The sequence below is a fragment of the Myotis daubentonii genome, chromosome 10 (genome assembly GCF_963259705.1).
Source record: "Myotis daubentonii chromosome 10, mMyoDau2.1, whole genome shotgun sequence".
Taxonomy (NCBI): domain Eukaryota; kingdom Metazoa; phylum Chordata; class Mammalia; order Chiroptera; family Vespertilionidae; genus Myotis; species Myotis daubentonii.
Genome location: NC_081849.1, coordinates 29,902,849 through 29,925,616, shown reverse-complemented (window position 1 = coordinate 29,925,616; position 22,768 = coordinate 29,902,849). Strand labels below are relative to the sequence as shown.

The 22,768-nt window shown below is 39.6% G+C and overlaps 1 protein-coding gene across 2 annotated transcripts in view; it reads left to right on the top strand.

Moving 5' to 3' along the window:
* DGKI (diacylglycerol kinase iota) overlaps positions 1-22,768 on the top strand; it is a 396,707-nt gene that overhangs the window by 337,706 nt on the left and 36,233 nt on the right. For both annotated transcript variants that reach the window (XM_059711894.1, XM_059711895.1), the window contains one exon: positions 14,003-14,028. In XM_059711894.1, coding sequence (XP_059567877.1) covers positions 14,003-14,028 — 26 coding nt within the window. The remainder of the gene's footprint in view (positions 1-14,002; positions 14,029-22,768) is intronic.

The following is a 22,768-nucleotide window of genomic DNA, read 5'->3' as shown; positions in this document are numbered from 1 at the left end:
CCAACAGTGTTTGACTAGACATTTCTGTGTTGGCCACATCATGAACGTATGCGTGAGAGTGATCATGAATAGTTTGGAAGGGACATATAGTTTTCCTTTGTATGAACATTTCGATGTGTTGCCACTCTGTTTCATTTGTGTTCAGTCCTGAGCCTGTGTGTGCGCTCTGAGTAATGCCACCAAGAGATTATTGTTGTCCAAAGTGGAGTACTGCTCGTGTTGTAGCTTCAGCATTGGTTCATAGACCAAAGTGGTGGGTTGTGCTTTCTTCTGAAGTCTGATCACGGTCAGAAGTAGCGTGAATGTTGGAGTTTGCAATGGTGTTGGTACATTTGTGTCCAGTGAAACCGCCCTTCAGTTATTCCTTCTTGCAAGAGCAGGTGCTGGGTACAGTCTGTGGTCATGACACACTCACTCACACCCAGTATTTGACTTCCGTTTTAGAGGTTATGCAAGTTTATAGCAATTAATCAAATGAGGCTGTTTTCTAGACTGACCCAAAGTCCTAATCCAATAGGGACAATGGCCCTGTAACCATGCAGTCTTACTATTTTCATGAAATAACAAGATTACTGAGGTCCTTAGAAGCCTAGGGTTAACTGAAGAGGCAATTCAGGCATTATTTCCATGGGAAGAGAGGAAGTGATTTCTGTATGACAAAGGGGAGGAAAATGAGAAATCTGAAGCTAATTATTTCAATGGTAAAGGCTGTACTTAGACACTCTAAGGGCAAAAGGTGACTTCATTTTAATTGCTTTTCTATACTATTTCTTCTTTCTTGTTCTGTTGTGTGAAGAGTGGAAAGGAAAAAGTGAATTACTATGGATTTTCCTTTTTAATTAAAGCACATTGTTAGTTTCTGATAGCATATTGATTGCTTACAATTCAGGGTGTTTTCCCATTTATTTTTTTTATACAGAATTGAGGCTTGTGAACCTGGATGAGTCAGCCATTCATTGATGGTTTAAAATAGTGGCCATCTAGCTGTGAGCAGATTTGTTTGGAAATTAGAGTTTTAGTTAGCTGCAGAATTAGAAGTCCAGACGTACCAGATGAGCATTTTAGTTGTTCTTATGCACAGGCTATTTCAAAAAAGTTGAGTATGATCTCAAGCCAGGTTCCTATACCCTATTTTTTTCTGTATATACTATATTAATGTATATATCATGCTACGTGAAGTTATTGTTTCTAAGATAACAAATACTATTCCCATGAATCACAAATAAGTGTACCACTTTATATAACATCCAAGTTCTTAAAACTCTATATCAAAATCAACTCGTTTTTTAATTTGGGTTATATTATCTTTTCAGGGGTTTCTCTTAATAGGCAGCTATCAGTTTTCCTGGCTATTTATACCACCTTAGCTCTTAAATACACGAGAGCAGCTAACTCTGTTTAAAAACATTTTCTGCCAAGTCATTTGGAAAACAAAGTAAGTTTTTAACCTTCACCCATAGCCTTTGAGTCTGTCCAGCTGAAACTCCAGACATTGTGGAACAGAGACAAGTAATCCCCACCAGTCTGTCTGATTCCCTGGCTCACAGAATATGTGAGCATGATAAAAATGGGGTTTTAAAATCACTTTTTACAAAAGTAAATACTATATATACCTTACCCTGATTTGTCTATTAATTCTTTTTTAAAAAGTTTATTGTGTTTAATAATGTCTTAGGAAGAACATCCCTTTATTTCCATTAGAGATCATTTCTGAGATAAGTAAGTATAATTGCAGTTATGGAATAATGCAATTACATATAAATATATAATAATATATAATGTCAATAATGAGTATTGATACTTGCTTTGTACATAGTTAAATATTCTTTGATTCTTTCAAAGGTTTTATATTTTGCTATTGCTTAGCAGCTGAATAAACTGAGACTCACAAGGATTAAAGCATTGATCTTAGGTCACCCACAGTGAGACCTGTGGCTTGAATGAGGTCAGCTTGACTTCTAATTCCATGTTTTTCCCACTGCACTACACTGTCTTCCCAAAGGGCCAGTGCAAAGGCCCGATGCCCAGAACCCCATGAACCAAGAAAGACCTACTTTAGTTTCTATTTTTCTTTTAGCATTTGCAAAGTGAAAAATTCTATAATATAGGGAAACTACATAAGTGCAATATGTATATATGACTACAGATTAAACCAGAAGTAAATATGGTTGAGAATTAATTTTAAAATAAATATTTTTGCTTTAAAAAAAGAGATTGTAACAAAAAGAATGATACACTTTTATTTAAAGATTATTAAATATATATTAAATATCCTTCCATCTAAATAAGTACAAAAATTATATGCAAGGTCTTCATGTGCCAGCCATCCTGATTATTATGTTATTGTTTGATGTTATTTACATTAGGTCTTCTTTTAATTCATAAACAACATAGGGTGGCATAAAAATGTATATTGTTTTATGTGTGTTTTTTTTTGGGGGGGGGGGTTTGTGTTGTTTTATCTGTTTCCATCACCTGTATCATACAATGCGTACACTTTCGGAAATTGCCTTTTCATTTAACATCATACTTTAAAAAATGTATTCATATTGATATATAGATTTTAAATCCATTTATTTGGTATAGAATATTTTATTATAAATATGCCATAACTTATTTCTCCATTTTGATATTGATTTCTAATAACTTATTATTTAAGAAATGCAGTAAACATCCTGCTACGTGTATCCTTTTGTGTTGCAAAGGGTATATGAAATTTCAATTTTACTCAATCTTGTAAAATTTACCTTCCCATTAGGAATATTTAAGAATCAATATCTGAAAAGGGCCTGAAGAATCAGCACAAAATTCTAGGTACAGCAGGCATCTATAGCTTTCAGCCATAGAGTCCCAGATAATGTGGAGATAGGAAAAGTTGAATTTTAACAACCTACTCACAATGTTAAATAACACCCTGTACAAACAAATCAGAAGGGAAATTTTTAATTCTTGGAACCAAAAATACTATTTATCAGAATTAGCAGGAAACCATTGAAGTGGAAGTCACAGAATGATTTGTGGCTCTAAATTAATTTATCAAGAGAAAAATGATTGCATACAAAGAAAGCATTCAACTAGATTAACCAAGAAAAAGAATCCCAGAGTAGAGAACAGAGAAACAAGAGAAAAATAATAAAAATAAAGACAGAAATCAATGACAAGGGCAATAAAACAAACAAAACAGGGATTAATCAAGAATAAAATTTAAAAATGATTCATTAAAAAGATAAATAAGAGAGGCATTATGAAAAACTCACTGAAAAAATAACTATGGGAAACAGAAAGAATTGGAACTGCAGTGCTTTCCCTGGTCCATTCTTCTTCCATGGCAGCCAGTCTGCATCTGTGTGGGGAAAACCCTTTCCCCTTCAGACTCAAACCAACCCACCCCCTTGCGGTTTTCTCATAGTTTTAAACTCTAGTTTTTTAGGTTCATCAGCCTTCCTCCTGCTTCAGGGAGAGTAAAACAGAACAAACAAACTGAATGAATTAGATCTCGACTATTATTGGGACTAGTTGCATATGTATTATGATTTCATATAGAAACATCATAATGTTTTAGAAAAAAGCATCTATGTCTATATATAATAGAGACCACTTGTACATAGATCCTCAAGGAGAGACTGCTATTCCAATGAAGAATATACAACACATATAGAGATATCCAAAACACCTAATAATGCTTTAAACTGAAAACTTATCCTTTTAAGTGTAGTCTACAATTCTGAACCACCATATCAAGAAGATAGTTCTGAAATTCACCACCCCCCTTCCAAACCCCAGAAGTTCTGGACTGAGCACAGGAGCAATAGCTTCATTCCCCTCCTGTCTTCTGCTATTTCTTTTCCCCAGTTTCTTCCTGGGACAGTCGGTGGTGGCCTGACTGTGATACAAAAAGATAATTGCTCATATTGTCAGAGCTCCAGGTTCTCAACAGAAAGACAGACCATGGAGCACTGATTTGGGTTGTGGAAATACCCTTCACACATCACAATCAGATAAGTGGGAGGAAATTAATCTTCTTAGTGGGGTGCAGGTTTTGCTGGACTGTGTCTTGGAGATGCAATCAGTGCTGTCAGGATAGAGACCGACCCTTGCGTCTGTTTCACTAAGATAGTTGGGTCTCATCTCTCCTTACCTTTGACTGCTTTAAATCCTGTCCTCCCTGGCTAATCGCTCAGGCTGAGAAAGTCACATTTTAGCTGATGTGTATCTTTCTTTCTCCTTCTTTTTCTCCCTGCCTCTCCTCAAGGTGTTACCCTTTCCATTTAGCCAAGCACATAATAATACTCTGTCCCTTTATGTGTGCAAAATATTTAATAGGAGTTTTTTTTTCTGTTCTTTTTATAATTGCTCCTCAAACAGTTATGGATATTGGGGCTTTAAACTTTTTTTTTATGGATTTTCATTTCCAAGGTTAGTGGCAGAGCCAGGAAAGAATTCTCTATGCACCAGATCTTATATTGATCCACATTAGGGGAAAAAGAAACTTGTTAGGGTAAACAAATAATCAGTTGCTCTAATAGTAAACATTCATTTTATTTTAAATGACGTCAAGAAATTCTGCCCTTCCATTTCTATGAGTTCTACATTTTGCCAATGCTTATGACGTGAGGAAATATGATTGCCCTTAAATGGCTCTCTTCTCATTTGTAAAACAAGGCGGCCTTCCCTACTCACACTTGAGGAATAGTGTGAGCATGAGGGAAGCTGACTGGATCCTTCTTTAAAGCGTGTGAGTTCCTAGGATGGACAAACTGTGGATCGCTCATTCTGCACCCAAAGCACTCTGCACCACACGCTTTGTATAGGCATTCACGAGGGCAGGCTTGTTGGGTGGATGGGTGAATATTGGACGTTAGAGAAAAGGGGCTTCATGAAACCAAGCTAGAATGTCTATTTGTGGTGCTGTAGTAAACCCAGTGCTAATCCCGTAGCAGTTGTCACAAAATGATATATAATGTTACACATTTTTGTTAGGCTGTGGAATCCATTTACATATTTCAGATTGTGATAAGGGTCTGTTTGATCCAGGAATTTGCATATGAGAAGCAGTATAGTTTATTCTGAATGTGCCTTTGGTACATCTCCCTGTGACATGAAATATTTCTGCAGTAACTCCTCTCTCCTGACCACTGGTGCTGGGACTCACCTTTCTGAGGTCACCCTCAGCCCCGCGCATTCCTCTGCGGCTCACCTAGGAATTAGCTCACCACACCTCACTTCTTTCCCTCCCCACCTCCACAGAGAGGGGCAGAGGCGTCAGGGAACAGAGCTGAGGAAGCGCTGGGGAGAGCAAGGCGGTCCTAGTGGGCCTCTGTGTCCCTCCTTCTTCAGAGTCCAGTGCTTCCCATGCCCAAAGGTCTGGCCACTCGCCTCCAGAATTACCTGTCGGTCCTCCTACTTCTTTCCCAGACTCCCAACAAAACGCGTGCTTTTCCAGTGGACCTGCCTTAGATGACTAATTTGATTAAATTGATTGAAAGTATGAGTGATAATTTTGAAATCCTTCCAAAAATATTTGTCTGTGATCTCAGGTTGGAGGGACCAATAATTGCTGGTGCTCAGGCGTGGTGTCAGGGGGTGAAGGGGATGCCTTTAGTGCCATTAGAAACGGGGGCAGGGGGTGTATAGCCTGTGGAACTTCTCTCAGGAACCTCTGGGGAACCCTAAGGAGACTGGGACATGAAATAAATCTACAACGTGAAGAGACTACTTATTTGGAATTCAGAAAGACAGAACCACATTGTCTCTTTCCCTAACTTGTCTGGCTCTTGCTCTAATTACCAAGCATGAGAACACCTACCACGTCCAGTACTGCTTCACAGTTTTCTCCAGCACTCTGTGTGATGTTCATCTCATGCCATAGCCCCCCTAGAATCTCCTGGAATGTGGGATGAAATGGTATAAATGCAGTATCTCTCACAACTGCTAGGACAAGGCAGTGCTTAACATTTAAGCATTGAATTAATCGCATTATTCTCAAAGATAGAGTAAGTGGAGCTCATGGTCACTTCTTGTTCTCAATATTATTGTGATCTATTTGTATTAATTTAGCATTTTTAAAAATAGGATGAGGTCTATTGTTTTTCTATGTGCTCCTTTACTGTTTTTGATTGTTTATAATATGACGCAGAAGTTGTCCCATCTTTACACGCAGAATCAGGAGGAGACAGACACTTTATATTCTGTTTCCCATGCCAGTGTCTTGCACATAAATTCCGTCTTCCAAGAAGTGGGTGAGGTGGGAGGTGTTGATAGGAAAACTTCTGGAATATATTACAGTTATCTTCATGAGATAACTCCAGCAGTTTGCTTTCCTTCCATATATTGGAGCTGGATTCAGAGGCCCTTACTTGATTTCATAAAAACAATGGCCTCTCAGGATAGATATGGCATATTCTGCATGTAATCTGTGAGCTGGCCTTTTGTATGCATTTCTTGTGTTAACACTAAACATGGCACTCACATGATTTGCCTTCCCAGTTCGGAGCTTAGTGTTTCAATCTATAATTTTAGGGGGGAAAAAGCCCACATTCACAAAACTGCAGCTGGATTGTTCCCAACAGGAGCTGTGGGTCAGGGCTCCCAGGGCATTGAGATAAAGCCCAAGGCTTAGCTTCCCCTAAAAGGTGCCCCCTACTGGCTCAGCGGACTTTAACGTGAAATTAGGCAGGCAGTAAGTATATTGCAAATACTGATTTCTTGTGTGGAGTATCACATCTTTTATATCTGCATGACTGTACTGCGTCTAACATGCAGTCGTTTTCATGTCTTCTTTCAAAACGTTAAAATGTATGCCAGCAGTGTTCATATTTTAGGTAACAAAAAGTGTGATGATCAAGTTTTCATGTTGAATGAACTTGTTAAACATTAGTTTCTTCAAAGCCATCTCTTTCTTTTATCTATTTTCCTATGTCCACAGCCCACTTTTGCCCGATTTTGCTCATCTCTTTATCCACAGAATTCAAAGAAACCCCTTTCCCCTCATTTTGTTGCAGTTCTTAGGAATGAACAGGAGGTGGCAGTAACATTTCAAGCTCAAAGGGCATTTAGGGGCTTTCTCAGCAAACTGATACTTGCATTGGAAAACTTGAATTGTACAAACTAGCGCTAAAACCGAGGTATTTTAAAAATGCCAAATATAATTTAACACAGGGGCTTATTTAAAAAACACATAAGTATATTTCAAGTATAGCTCATGTGGTGATTATTAGGGTAATTATTTGGGTAGGAAATTCTTAAAAGAGCAGGAAATTATGAGAATGAAGGTAATTAGTAGAATTTATATCAAATGAAGGACTCACAACCAAACCTTATTATTTGAGTTCTGGGACTTATATTCCTACCTCCACACAAATGCCAGTCTCTCTCTCTGCTTCCTCGGATTTTGCTCTTTTTGCACCCTCCCCTCGTGGTGGTGAATGTTACCTTTGAGGCTGTTTGGCACCCCCTGAATGGGTTTGTGATCACTTGAATAGAGAATGTGTTTGTCTTTCTCTCATTTCAATGCCACTCTGTGTGGCTTCTGTAACTTTCATCTCTCTTGCTCTCATCCTTGCCTGCCCTCTCTCTTACTGTATGCGCTTTGTGCATTGTCTTAATAGCAATACTAATAATTAGAGGGAGGAAAAGCAAAGAAAGAGAGGATTGTATCATTGATAGGGATTCTCAGTGCTAAGGGATTTGGGGTTCTAGTTTTCCTAGTTAGAGATGCTTTGGGGCCAGAGTGATGGTAAAGATGCCACCTGGATCTGTGATCTCACTATTTCTTGCTCAAGCCCTCAAAATGGTGTCATCGTCCTCTAGGCAATGCACATCCTTGAGGGTAACTCACGGGAGAAACGCTGTTCTCCAGAGATGGTAACCTACAGCCAGGCTTCCAAATCACATTAAATCTTGGGCTTACCGGATTTCCATAGAAAGTCTTTGTTCATCAACAGGGAATAAATTGAATGTGTGCAGCAGCATCTTTTCCGGATGAAACAGAAGAACAGTAGAGATGGTGATTCCACAGCAGTGGTGGGAGCTCTTGAAATGTGCCTGGAAGGGGTGCCCGGCTGGGAAATCTGTTTCCATTTGGGCCATTTCTCGGGAGTTTGTTACCAGACAACCAGCAAGAATGGTTCACGCAGGGAACAGAATCCTACTTATGTGATTTGGCCCAGGCCTGAATGCTCCTGGTGGGAGGCTGTGTTACAGAGAGATTGGATCCCACCAAAGTGTGAGAAAGGTGGGTGAGAGAAGCCGAGGGGGCTCTCAGGGCTGAGGTCACAAGCACCCGTGCTTGGAGGAAACAGTGTTTTTTGCTGTAGTCCTCACCCCAAGGTGACAAAGAGGTGGAGGACAAAGAGGAAAGACTAGCGTAAGAAGGAAAATTCATGAAAGAGAGAGTTGCTCTCAGTGTGCGCGCTTCTTTGTTCCCCAGTGAGGACTTCACAGCCAAGGAACAATTTATTTGTGGTGGGCCACGCGAGTGGACAGATAGCACAGCATCTAGCTCACCCTAGCATTCCTCCTTTGTTTTCTCTATCATCCCATGATGGTAACCAGGAAATGAAGGGGCCCTGGCTCCTCCAGCCAGGCCTTTGAGTTGGTATGAATATATCAGAGCTCCCCTAACCCGTCCACAGTTTCAGGGAAATATTCCATTGCTGAGTGTTTTCAGACTATGGGTCTCTGTTCTTGTGCCAATTCAGACTCAGGGCTTAGCCTGTCCTTTGTGCTTGTTCTCAGCTCACTTCCATGTGACTCCATCCCTTGGCCAACTCCCCACCAGGTGATGGTTTATAAATGCTAAGTCAGTATGTCTATGTGTTGGGGACACTGGGAAGGGAGGTAGACATTCATTTGTGGGGTGGTTCTTTCCAGAAAGTAATAGACCCATGTAGATGGGTCCCTAATAGTCATCTAATTTATCCTTTGTCTTTAGGAAAGGTTATCTAAAATAAGTGGTCTATTGACCTCTTGTCTTTCCCCAAAGAAAGAAATGATATAGACGTCCCAAGGAGGGCCAAGTAGGAAAGACATGGATGCTATTGAAGACAAGAAATAAAAACAAAAGAAACTATAGAGGCTGAAAGAGTAGACACATTGTGTTAAGATATTGTGTTAGGATGAGCTTGCAGGTTTAGAGAATTCCATCCAGCTTGCCAAGAAATGCACGCACCTGAAACGTATTGCAAAGCATTATAGCCCGTCGTAAAGGCTGAAATAGTCACTATGCCCATCATCTCAGTTCCAGGCTTGTTGATTAAAAACAATAAAACATCACAAGAAGTTCAATACTTCTTAAAGACTCTTTTGCCTTCATAAATACCACACTCTTTTGCTCTTCTGTATTACTACTTCGCTAATAAAAACTGGGCGCATTTTTCAATGTCCTTAAGCCTTATAATTGATCTACTAGACAGATTGGAAGACTCGAAGGGAAAAGTGCTGATGGGAGGCAATCTAAATACCTACCTTTGAGTTTCTTAGAGATTCCTTGTGTCTTAAGTGATGACAAGTCCTGTCCAATACAGTGGCCACTAGCCGATGTATGCGCTATGTCTCATTCCTTCAGTTTCTTGATATCTGCATACATTAATCTCAAAACATGATTCATTCCAAAATGTTATTAATGTATTTAGGTGGGTCGTTTCATATTTTCAGACTTCCTTGGAAACATCCCTATTCCAGAGGAGAACAAACGCCCTCCTGGGGACCATGGAGACATTGCCTGAAGCTGTCTGCTTTAAACACAGATATTTTTGAAGTTTATTTGCTTTATTTTAAGAATTCAAGTGACTTTTGCTTTTGAATCCATAGTATGGCTGTGCCAGTTTCAATATAAAAATAATACTATAATTTTACCAACTAAATTATATAATTCATCATCTAAAAATAGTGTCGTCTTCCTGGAGCTTCCTTCATGTTCAAGTTCCCACACGGACCCTAGTTTGAAAAGTGTTGCTTTCAGTTAAAAGGAGAGAAAAGCATGAATGTTCTACCAAGCAGGATAACATTCCAACGCAGACTTTTACCAGCAAGTCTTCAAGTCAAAACTTAATAGAAAAGTAAAGGGAACAAAAGCAAAACCATTTCCATAAAGCTTGAATGGATGAATAAACGAATGGATCATTTCTTAATATATTTTTAATTATCATTCATCTCCTCTTCACCTTCTTTTCCCAGTGCAGTGGTGACACAGAGGAAAAAGCCCTCACGCTTTCTCTATAGGTTACTAATTCAAAGACTCTGGGTGAATCTTAGTTCGTTCCCTCTGCTGTCGTTTCTTTAAGTTTCTATTCCTGGAAGGGTCCATTTCCATCCCTTATTTCTTCCTCCATTAAATCTTCCTTCTTCCGTCTTTCTCTTTATCCAGTTCTAAGTTTCATGGAAATCTGTTAACAGTTCTTACCTGCTTTATGCCGCACCTTTTTTGTATGTTCCCAGCCTACATTTGTTGGCTCATCCCTGTCTTGCTTTTTTTTTTTCCTTGGGGCATCTTTGTGTAGATATGCTGGTTCCTTTTTGTGTATTACTCATATTTGCATGGGGTACGTTCTGTTTGGAACCACAAGTTTGGAATGACATGGCCCTGCCTCTTCTGTCTCTAGTCCTATCTATAATTACTTCTTTACATTCTAACAACACAGAGTTACTTGTGTATCGAATACCAGATTATGAAATTCCACATCTGCACTCCTTTTCAGATGTCTGTGGCTTCTACCTGGTATTCTTCTCCTTTCCTACGTACCTACTAAGCTTCTGCTTACCCTGCAAAGCCCTGCGCGGATGGTTCTCGCTTTCTGACACCTCCTGTCCCTCTTTAGGGACAAAATTGATCTCCCTCTCTTCTACAAAACCTCTTTCTATAGGTCTTGATCATTATATTTCTTCACTTAATTGTAATCATTTGTTCACAATTTTTCTTCACTAGATTATCAGCTCCATGAAACTGATATCTTGTTCCTCTTCATATCTCCATCACTTGACACTGGGCCTGGAACTTAATATGGTCTCAAGTAATAATTATTATTCAGGTTGAAATCAACACAAATTGAAATATTTAAACCTGAATAGTAATTATTAAGGTTTAATAAAATAGAAGTAACAATTTTACATGCAGGGCTTGAGTCTTTATTTTTGTTGTGTTACTTTGCTGAATTTGTATGAAATGTAAATAAAAGTGTAAGAAATACCAAAAAATGCAAAGTAAAATATATATATATTTAACGACTATAATAAAAGACTGGTGATCAAGAAAGATGTGAGGAGGAGCACTTTAAATTCTGGAGTTATTTGAGTGCTCATCATAGTTTAGCTGATGCTCTCTCCAAGATAAAGTGAATATGGAAGAGGAATCAAAAGCCTGGGACAAAAACACAAATCTCCCCAGTGCCGTGGGAAGAAGAAGTCATGAGCTTTTATGCATTCCTTAGTTGTCAGATGGAGGAAGATTGTCTATTCCTGAGATTCAACCCCTCGGTTTTAACAAATAACTACTTAGATTGCTGACTTCACAATATTTCTCTTCTCCTGAGCTAAATTCTGTAAAACATTTTATGCCCATTTCCAGGCATAATGTATGATGTATATGTCTCAGTCGTATAACTTAGTGACTTGTTACAGTGCAAGGTGAAATACAGAGTGAGGATTGAAATACTCCATATGTCTTGAAATTCCACAAATCCAGGCGTGCCGGAGACATTGAGCATAGAAACTCAACATGACTAATCCTTAGAAAACACTCTGAAATCGATAGCTCTCCCCCGCTGCCTGGACGCACTGCAGAGCGTATCCCCATGGGACTTTATCGCAGCCATCTGGAATTTTTCAGATTTAATATTAGGTCTTTGCTTTTGCAGAGAGGCAGCAAAAGCCTGCTGCCCAACTCCTCCATCTGAGACATTGCTTCGTTCATTTCCGTGAGTTTTTCTTTGTTCCTATAGTTCTGTGAGAAATTAATTTCAAACAATCGGAGACACATTTTTGCTTTACTTCCCATCAGAAAACACCAGGAGTGAAAAAATTTCCTTGTGGCTGACTCTTTTTTATGTCCTGCACAGATTATTATCTCATCCTATTTCAATATATGATTTTTTTTAGACTCACCTTCCAGTCCAATTTCACCTTTATTCAATATGCTCTCGTCTTTTATTTTTTTCCTACTTGTTAAGCAGACTGTGGGTATCTCCATTGCCAGGTGCTTTGGGTGGCATTGGGCTCTGAGAGTGACTACATTGTCTCCAGTCTGGAGCTTCAGGCTCATTCCCCAGGCTCTTCCCTCACAGCTGATATAGGAGCTGACAAACTTGTCTTGACGGGCATTTGAAGGTGACATGATGACTTTTTGTGGATTCCCAGAGTGTGTCTGAGTCTGAACACCAGTGTGGTGTTGCTAAAATTAATTCAACAGATTTTAATCGGGGCCCCTGTGTTTAAAATAAGAGTTGGTCTTAGTTTTTAAGAAGCGCACAGCCTTGTGGGGAAGACCAGCGTGTGGACAGTAAGGAACAGGGGAGCTCCAAGGAGAGGATAGCTCTGATCCACCTGGGGCGGAGGGGGAGGGGCAGGGATGCAGTGATAGTTAGGATGACAGCAGGTTCCTTCTTACTGTTCCCTGTGTCCTTGTCCTACATACTGATTTTCTCCCTACAAAACCTTTGGACCTTCTGTCATTTTCACATGCAGAAGTTTACTTGAAGAGACCTGTAGGTCGAAATGATTACACACTTTTCCACTGACGACAGTGTCTTTATACCATACAGTTCACTCACATAATGGACAACAATATTACTGATCTGTAGATAAAGCAGTATCAAGCATCCCAAAGTAGCTAAAATTTTCCTGCAACCAGTATGCATCCACTAACTCATTCTTTTCCCAACCTTGTCATCCCAGCTCATTAATATTAGTTATATTAATGGTTAGCTTTATTACCAAACCCTTGCATTGGCCTTTGGTCATCTCCCAGCTATGGGCTTTAACAGTCTAATTGTTTAAAGGAGAAGACTTCAATTTATAAAAGTTTTAAAGGAGAAGTCTTCAGTTTATAAAAGTTTTGTGGGACTCCAAAGGTTATTCTAATTTCTAGCCCTTTCCTTCAAAATTCAAACATCCCTGAATTCCGTATTAAGTGTTTCTCCTTCTCCCCAGAAAAGAATGAGTTAGTAGTCAAGATAGTACCTTTCAAGCTTGAGAGGAGTTCATATATAAGGCTATGTCTGTATTGCTCAAAGTAACCCAATTGGTAGTCAGCTGTGGAAGGAAAAAGGGGGTTACTGTAAAAGAGGTTGATATAATACTTCATTGGTATTAGTCATAATTAGAGCTGAACCCCAAATAGGATGGAAAGTCTTTAATTTCTAAAAGTTTTGTGGGACTCCAAAGGTTACTCTCTTTCCTCATCCTGATTCTCACAGGTTTAGAGACATACGGCCAGAAATAGAAGGTCGATGTAATTCTCATTCAAACATTAAATTCCACAAAGAGTGGAAACAAAATCCAATAATAAGTGTACTTGCCATTTCTTTTATTCCTGCTATTTTTGCTGTTGGAGATTAATTTTTGCCCACAGATACTCAGCCTGGTGCGTATTTACATCTCTGGCATTTTTTTCTGGAGGCTGGGCTTGGGCGCTTACTCACACTCTGATATCACAGGATTTCATCTATTATCACATTTTATATGAGTTCTTTTTGTGTGTATGATAAATCCAGACTTAACTAAGTATGTGCGGTCCTATGACACTATACAGTAGACATTCTAGTAACACTACCCCTCCACCAATGCAGGTAATCTTTGGGAGTTATTGATTGGAGTAACTTAATGGAAGTTATTGATTGGAATATATATATATATACATAATGCAACCAACACATTAATTATACCATCTACTCTATGGAATTTCTATTTAACTGAATTTTGAGGGTATAATTTCTATAATTTCTTGATCATTGTTGTACTTATCAGTATCATTTACAAAAGATTTATCATGCTTATTATCTCATTTTAGGTCTCCAGTCTCTTCAGAAGATCACGGTAAGCATCTGTCTTACTTGTACTAATTCAGGATTAAAAGTTGAGCTCTGCTCCTTACATTTCATTGTAAGGGCAAAGAATTATTTAAGAAAATGTGTCTAAGACGTTTGCCTTGTATTTTTTTTAGTGTGAAATGCGAAATACTTTTAAAAACTTAATTCATCCTAGCTAAATTTAGTATCTTGTATTTCTTTGATTATATCACAACCATTTTGGTTGACAAATATTAAAGCTTGACGTATTCTGCCTGATTTCTGTCCCATCGCCAGAAATCTTTTGTGACTTTGGGCTAGCCATGTAACTTCTTTGAATTACAGATGTTTTTAAAATGGGGGTTAGTATTAGATATTCCTAAAAGTCTCTTCCAGTTCAGACATTGGGGTTTGCACAGGGTATTATAAGTCTCAAATGAACCTAATTGGTAAGTGGTATGAGTTATTATCCAGCTGAGGTGAGTTATTGGCAATTTAGGAAACAACTAAGTGATTGAAAGAATAAAACGTATGTTTTTGTCACATCTAACTTTTGGAGTGATTCACTTATTCCCTCAAACGTTCAAAACATTAGGTGTCTACGGTGAGTCAGTTATGCTAAATAAGCATGTTATACAAACATGCTATTGTGGTGTGTGGCACAGAACTTTTCCCCTAAGGAACTTTATGGGTCCAGTGGGGAAGAGGGTGGTGGAATGACACTTATCTACTGCAATACAAAGTGAAATGTGATTAATCTTATAAAAGAGGTATAAACATGACTCTAGGAATACTACTGGCTTTCTCCTCATCCAGTCCCTGCTAAGGCACCATTCTCCATTCAGCCAGCCAAGTAAATACCATGGAAGCTGCTCTAAGCTTCCCTCTTCCCCTTGTTTCCACCTGTTCACACTTGCTTTGTGTATTTCTCTTATCTCTACTCTCTTTCCCATCACCATTGCTTTAGTTTAGGGCCTGTCCATCTCTTTCTTGGATTTCTAAAATTGTTTTTTACCTGGCATTTCTGCCTCCAAATTTCTACCTCTAGTTCACTGCATGCTTAGATAGCATCAGACGGGTTGTTCTAGAGTAAAAATCTATTCCCATTCCCTGTAGGATGAAATATTTTCAGTAGACCAATAATTGTATTCAGATTTCCAATGTTGTATTTTAACACAGACTAGAAAGTTCTAAATGATGGAACTTTTGTCTTCCTCTACTGCTTATTGCTTCTATTGGCGTCTTTCCCCTTCTGTCCATGCAGAACCACTTCTGATTTCTGGAACTCACCTCATTTTTGGAGTCTCTCTGCTTTTTACCCCTGCTGCTCTTTCTGACAGGAAACTGCTCCTCCTTTCTCCACATACACAGTACACTTACCATTTGAGACTTCATTAGAACATCTCTTCTCTCTGAGAGCTTCCTGACCCACTTCTCACTGCAGCAAATATTTTCCTTCACTCTAGAATTTAACACATAAATTTGATGCTTGATTTGCCTATCTCCTCTGTGAGATGGATATCACTCCCAATAAGTAGAAAACATTTAAAACATGCTTATTAAATGAATATGTTAAGAAGAGAACGAGGAAGTTTTGCACAGGCCTCTTCTGTTCTCATATAAAATCTCTCCCAATACTGTAATGAAGTTCTTTCATGTTCTATGAAGAATCAGGGGGCAAATTATGTTCAGGCCCATGAAGTCAGAATCAGGTGGCCAACCACATAATGATGACCTATTGTTGTCTGCTATTTTGCTTATTGGTGTTGGCATGACTAGGTTTTTTTATTGCAAAATTAGAGCTCCTTGGGCTTCCAGGTTCAAATGATAAACTAGAAGTTTGTGTTCGGTTTGTATTTTCAATTAAGATTTCACCTATTGACCTTTATTTGCTTTTGTCTTCCAATCAATAAGAACTTATCCCCCATTTCAGAGAAAGGGGGTAGAGGGACTTCTGAATTACCATTCTATAGTCTGCTAGAGATTATTAAGGTTATGAGCTGTCAGTGAGCATATGTTGGTGTCCTTGGAAGTCCAGTATTGATAGCACTACTTCAGAATTGATTATTTTAAGAACTGGTATATATGATGAGCTAAAGAAACATTATCTTAATTAGAGGACATTTATATTTTCCTGGCTTCAAAAATGTTCATGTTCATTTATTACATGTTCATGACTCTTAGTTTGATTCTGCAACTTTCCAAAACCACTCAAATATATAATGTAAAGTTATAATGCTGATTTATCTACTTTTATTTAATTTTCATCATCTTTAGCCCATGTATCCTTAGAAAATATTCTTCTTCCTTTCTTTATCACCAAGATTCTTTACTAGCACTTAAAATACGTTGTCTTCTGTCCATATATTTTTGTGCTCATATATTCTGTGATTAGCATAAAATCTCTTGAATATCATTTCATCAAGCTTCCATTTGCACAGAATAATGTAGGAGACATAAGAAGTGGTATTTTTGGTTTTCAAACTTATGGGTAGAAAAATTGGGGCACACTGGGCAAATGATTCTGAAATTGGAAGATAAAGAGCTATATACTTCTTGACTATTTTATTTCCTTTTCACCAATGATCACACTTCTCTCTCTAAGCACTGGTCACTTCAGCTATCTTCAAAACAGACTTCATTCTTGAGAAAATCTGATTTTCTAAAGTTCAAAAATCCTGACATCTGAATTCACACATATTACCTTTTCATAGAAAATTGAATATAGTGGCTTTGGCATTTATCCTCTGAGTTTGCTTCCTTGTTTGTAAAACAGGGCTATTCGCATCTACCCTGCCCACATCATGGGATTGCTGTGAGTTCAAATGGGAAATCACCTGTGAAATCACTTTCCAATTTGTTAAAGAGCACCTCAGACGTAATGCTATTGTTGGCCCAGCAGTGCACAGGGACATGTGTTTACTAGTGATCTTTGCTTGGCACTGGTGCTGCCTATGAAAACTTAAAACATGTGCTGGTTGGGGAGGGGCGGGGTGGAAGTGGTGGTGCTTGTGGTGGAGAACTGTTTCCTTTGACATTATTATTAAATATTAAATTTTCATAGGAATACTTTTTACAGCTGGGTGAGGAGGAGTAGCATGGTTAATGACGCTTGTATAAACTAGAATAAAGGTTCCGTTTATGATTAGATGACTTGTCATGTGGAGTTGATGACACAGGCATAAATGAAATGTAAAATGTTTCTATTTATAGACTAGAGTATCATAGTCATTAAAAATAAAGGCTAAAATTTATCGAGTACTTATTATGTGCAGACACTGTGCTAAAGTGTTTCCACTACATTATTTGTCATTTCATCCTCCGCAAACAGGACGCAAGAGCAGGTATTATCCCCAATTCTCCAGTTGGGGAAGCAATTCAGAGTTCTCAAATAACTTGCTTAGGATCACACAGCTAGTCCATGGTAGAATTAATTGTCAAGCCCAGTCTAACACTGGCTCATTTAGCCACCATGTCCTCAGAAAACAAAAGAAATGATGATCAGCAGGAAAGTGAGCTGAGAGGATTTTATGGAGGAAAAAACCTTTCTCTCTAACAAGAGTTTATTTACTACAGTGTCAGTCATTTCTTTTTAATGAGAAAACAAAACAGAACAAACACAACAACCTCTCCCTCCTGCTGGGAAGGATTTGTCCCGGTAGAAATAATAAACACCAGTGTCACATTCTCTCCTAATTAGTTAACTGAGTGAGACCGGAGCTTCAGGGAAACCTGCCATGCTCAGTCCCAGGGGCCACATTACGTTTTCATGTTACATCTGGAGGCTGGAGTCCTGCTCCTTGTCAGAAGATACGCTTGGCAGTGATTGATTGCCCTGTCCTATGAGTTTCCTCTGCATTTTGTGCCCATCTCAGCATTGTTTAAATTGCTCCTGGAGCCACCTCCTGTGCCCAGGCTGCCTCCCAGCTCACAGATTCTGTTCTGTCCCCAGAGCCTGCTTATTTTATGGGCCTCCCAGAATGCCTCTGTGCTGCTTCTACCTGTGCCCTGCGCTGAGGGAGGGTCATCCTCACTCGTGTCTGTTCACTTACAAAAAGAGAGGCATTGGCAACTCTCTTGAAAGGAAGTGCCAATAATCTGATTCCTTCTGGAATGACTATCTCCAAAACAAGCTTCCCTCTCCTGTCTTATCTCCTAGCCCTGTTGGCATATGGTTCTCACATTATATGGCAGCTTTTTGTTGCTGTAGTAGCACAATGGATGAGGATGGGAATAAGGGATGAATGGAAACAGAACTGTAACAACCACAGTCATTAGTGTAGGTGCCCAAGGATGAGTCCACGGTCAGGCTGAGCCAGTTTTACTTTGAAGTAGGTCATGCAAGGAAACTCATTATGGTGAGTCCCAAAGCTCTTTAAAGCATCAGTAGCTGCCCTTGGCTCAAACACCAGAGATTCATTTTTCTCTTTCATACAAATATATGCAATATGTAATTTTATTATAAGAGAAAAGATTCATAAAGATGTATAAAAATGTATCAACTCGGTTTTAATAACCCAAAGGAACCACTGTGTACACAGCCCAAGAACTGAAACATTTGTAGTAATCTGGACCCTTCACGTCTGCCTTTCTGATTATGTTCTCTTCCCTCCCCTTCAGAGATAACTACTACTGTGTTTTTACGTTTATGACCTTACTACAAGTATGCATATTTCATTCATGAATGTATATGTATACATGTGTATATATATTTCATATGTGTGTTTATAGTTTTGCTTATTTTGAACTTTTATAAGTTGAATTCTATTGTAAATCTTCTGTGACTTGCTTCTTTTGTTCATGTTTTGTGATTCAACCTAATTGGTTAATACCACATTTGTTTTATTAAATTTTTCATGCTCTATAGTACTTTATTGTATGAATATGTAAAAATTTATATATTCAAATTCTGCTGGTGAGTATTTATGGAGACTCCAAGTTTTTGTTTTTGTAACACTTCCTGGTGTCAATGTCCAAAAATTTCTCTAGGGTTTAAACCTGGGATGGCATAGTTGGGTGGTAGATTTTACACACATTTATTATTTATTTATCTAAAATATGTTTTTATTGATTTGAGAGAGAGAGGGAGGGAGAAGGACAGAGAGATAGAAACCTCAATGAGAAAGGAACATCGATCAGCTGCCTCCTGCTCCCCACATTGAGGATCAAGCCCACAACCTGAGCATGTGCCCTGACGGGTAATTGAACTGGTGACCTCTTGGTTCATGGGTCAATGTTCCACTACTGATCCACACCAGCCGGGCAGTTTTACACACATTTCAATGATCATATAATGACCTCTTATTCATCCTCGTTTACACTCCCAACTGCAGACAATAAGAATTCCCATTAATCCACCTCCTCACCAGCACTTGATATTAGCTGATTAATTTTTTTTTACCAAATTAGTGAGAGTGTCAAATGGTATCTCATTGTGATTTTCCAGATGGGGAAACTAAGGCACAGACCTATTAGATAACATGTCCAAGGTCACATGAATAGCTAGTAAGGGTCAGAGCTAGGATTTAGGACTCAGGTAATCCTGGATCCAGTTTCTATTCTTGGCCACTCCTCTGCACTGTCTCTCAATAGCATTGCTGAGACATGGGCTATTATTTTTGTTGAATGGAGACCTCATAATTATTGGGTGGGAATTATAAGGTGTTTTTTTTCCCCCATATCAGTGATCAGTACCCTTGACACAGAAGAATTCAAAGATATTCTTGATCCACTTCTCCTACCCCCATACTTCCTTATTCAATAAAACAGGGATCTAATGCAGGGGTGGGCAAACTTTTTGACTCAAGGGCCACAATGGGTTCTTAAACTGGACCGGAGGGCCAGAACAAAAGCATGGATGCAGTGTTTGTGTGAACTAATATAAATTCAAAGTAAACATCATTACATAAAAGGGTACGGTCTTTTTTTTTAATAGTTTTATTCATTTCAAACGGGCCGGATCCGGCCCGCGGGCCGTAGTTTGCCCACGGCTGATCTAATGTCTTGTCAACAGCATTTATTTTTAAGAAGGTACAATTCTTGAAGTTTAGCTATTTCCTTAAGAAAAATCACAGTAGAAAGACAATTATGATCAGAACTAGGGGCCCAGTGCATGAATTCATGCACCTTGAAAGGAACTGTGGGCTGCGAGGCTGCGGTAGGCACAGGGGTGGGTGGGTCTTGGCCCATCCTCCGTGCCCCCTCCCAGCTCCTCTTGCCACGGTCTCTGGTCCCCTGTCTGCCGAGGAAGCCCTGCTCCCACGGCTCCCATGAGCTGACAGTGCTGGCCCCGCTCACACCTGCTGATGGCATGGAGCAATTGGGGCCAGCACCAGCAGCAGGTGTGAGTGGCGGCTGCTGCCACCCCGATTGCCCCTCAGGAGCAGGGGGAGGTGGAGAAGCCCTCAGGGGTGATTGGGCTGGCAGCCACCACCGCTCACACCTACTGATAGCTCTGAGTGATTGGGACTGGCTTCGGCGCCAGCTGCGGGTGCGAGCGGGGCCAGCGCTGGCAGTGGGTGCAAGTAGGGCTGGCACTGGCAGCAGGTATGAGTGCCGGGCGGGAGCAAAGAATTTTCAGTAACCACCAGAGGCTCCCGCCAATGACAGCGACTGGTGCCCTGCCTTGGTCTGGTGCCCCCACTCACCTGCTCCACCATCCCGCCGTGGCCAAAGCCCGGCATGTTTCGCACACGCCTCCTGGTGGTCAGTGCACATCATAGTGACCAGTTGTTCAGATGTTTGGTTGTTCCAGTTGTTCTGCCATTTGGTCTGTTTGCATATTAGCCTTTTATTATATAGGATAATAGAGTTGATTAGGAAAATTAAAAAATGTTTTTTCTTATTTTCTATAAGATATTAATTGAATATGAAAACATCAGCAGATCTTTAACTGCCTTGGGCTTTGCTAGGCAGTGCTTTTCATACTGGCCATCCCAGTGTGTCACTTTGCATGACTTTGGAGTAGCTAATGCAAACTTGCTAGTGTTCTTTTTTGCCCCATATTCAGTTTCTGACTAGGAAATCCCACAATGGCTTTTTAATTTGGATCAAACTTTTTAGTGCTCATTTTTGAGGCTCTTCTTGCCCTGGTTTAGCTCATGTTGCTTTCGTGAATTATTTCTACTCCCTGCTTGTGGGCTTCTCTCCAAATCCCATCTCCCTTGCATTCACCGGGCCATATGGTTTATATCAACTCCTACCATCTCCTTGGCAGCCCACCTTCATTGTCTTCCACTCAAGTCCCTCTGAGTGGTCATGAATTCCCATGTCTTGGAACCACCTCCACAGATACTAAGGACACACAATGATGAATTTTCCTGACAACTCAAATGCCCATGATTTCTCCTTCCCTATTCACTTACTGTTTTTTTGGGTGTATTCCAAACTCCCCCTCCCACCCCCATGGGTGGTGTTGCCATTCTTATTTAACTATAAACCCTATGAATAGAGATGTTGCCCCACTCTATGCTGTGCCCTGGCATTGAATCGATTCCCTGTGTACAAGTCTCACTGTTACATTTGCTAGGGTATATGGTTGGCAAACAGAAACTTTCAATGCATTTATGTTGTCCCCTGTTGTAGGAGATAGGTTAGTCCTGGTCCCTTTCCAGAGAAATCCGGGCACTGATGTGCTGAAGAGCTGGCCTTTATGCTGGTCTCCCGGGTGCTCCCAAGGACTCTGTGAGAGGAAGGGAATGAATGACAGCTTTCTTTTTCTTGGCTCGTCTTCTTTCACAAACCCTAGGAAAACAGGCAATCACTGCTGATTAGAAAAACAAAAGAAAACAGAACCAGCCAAGAAAACAAAACAAAAGCCCCTAAGCTTTCCAACATCAGCTTATATTTCTTTCTCCAAGCCCTGACCCTACCATTCTCTCTCATTCCCCTTTATTAACTCTCACTGTTGATTGTAACCATATAATCCTTTGATCCATTTGGCCGCTGGGGAGTGCTTTGTTGGTGATAATTATCTAATTATCTTTTGAAGCCTTATTATAGGTATATGTGTGTGAGGGGGTGCTATTTACTAAGATTTACTTATAATTTTGCTTTAGATTGCCTTTTGGCCTCAGAGAATAGTTAAGTGAAAGAATTTAAAACTTTGTAAAATAAGAAGGTAACAGAAAAGAGTGAGGGAAGGAGGAAGGCTGACCTCCGGGTTTGCTTTTACTTGGATAGATAGAAAGGGTATATGTAGGTGTTTGAGAAGGGAATGGAAAAGGCCTCACTTGGTCCCTAAGTAGTCACCTCTGATAGCAAAGTGAAGAATCCGATTGTGCTCGCTTTTTAAAGCTTACTTGTGTTTATTTAAGATTGTTACTACATGAAAGGATACTGTCTGGGTTATATTAGTGCCTGTGTAATCAAAGCACTAGGCAGGTACCCTGAAGTTATTGGCATATAATTCTTATGTGAGGATAATTGTAACTCCACTTGTCTATTTTATTTTCTATGTAATTTTATTTATTATTTATTTTTGAATTGATGAGAGAGAAAGAGAGAGAGAGAAGAGATAGGAAGGGGAAGCGGAGGGAGAGAGAGAGAAAGAGAGAGAGAGAGAGAGAGAGAGAGAGAGAGAGAGAGAGAGAGAGAGAGAGAGAAACATCAATGTGAGAGTGAAACATTGATTGGTTGCCTCCAGCATGCACCCTGACTTGGAATCGAACCCATAACCTGGGTGTGTGCCCTGACCAGAGATTGAACCCTTGACCTTTCAGGGCATGGGGCGAAGCTCCATGCAACTGAGCAAATTGGGCCAGGGCTCC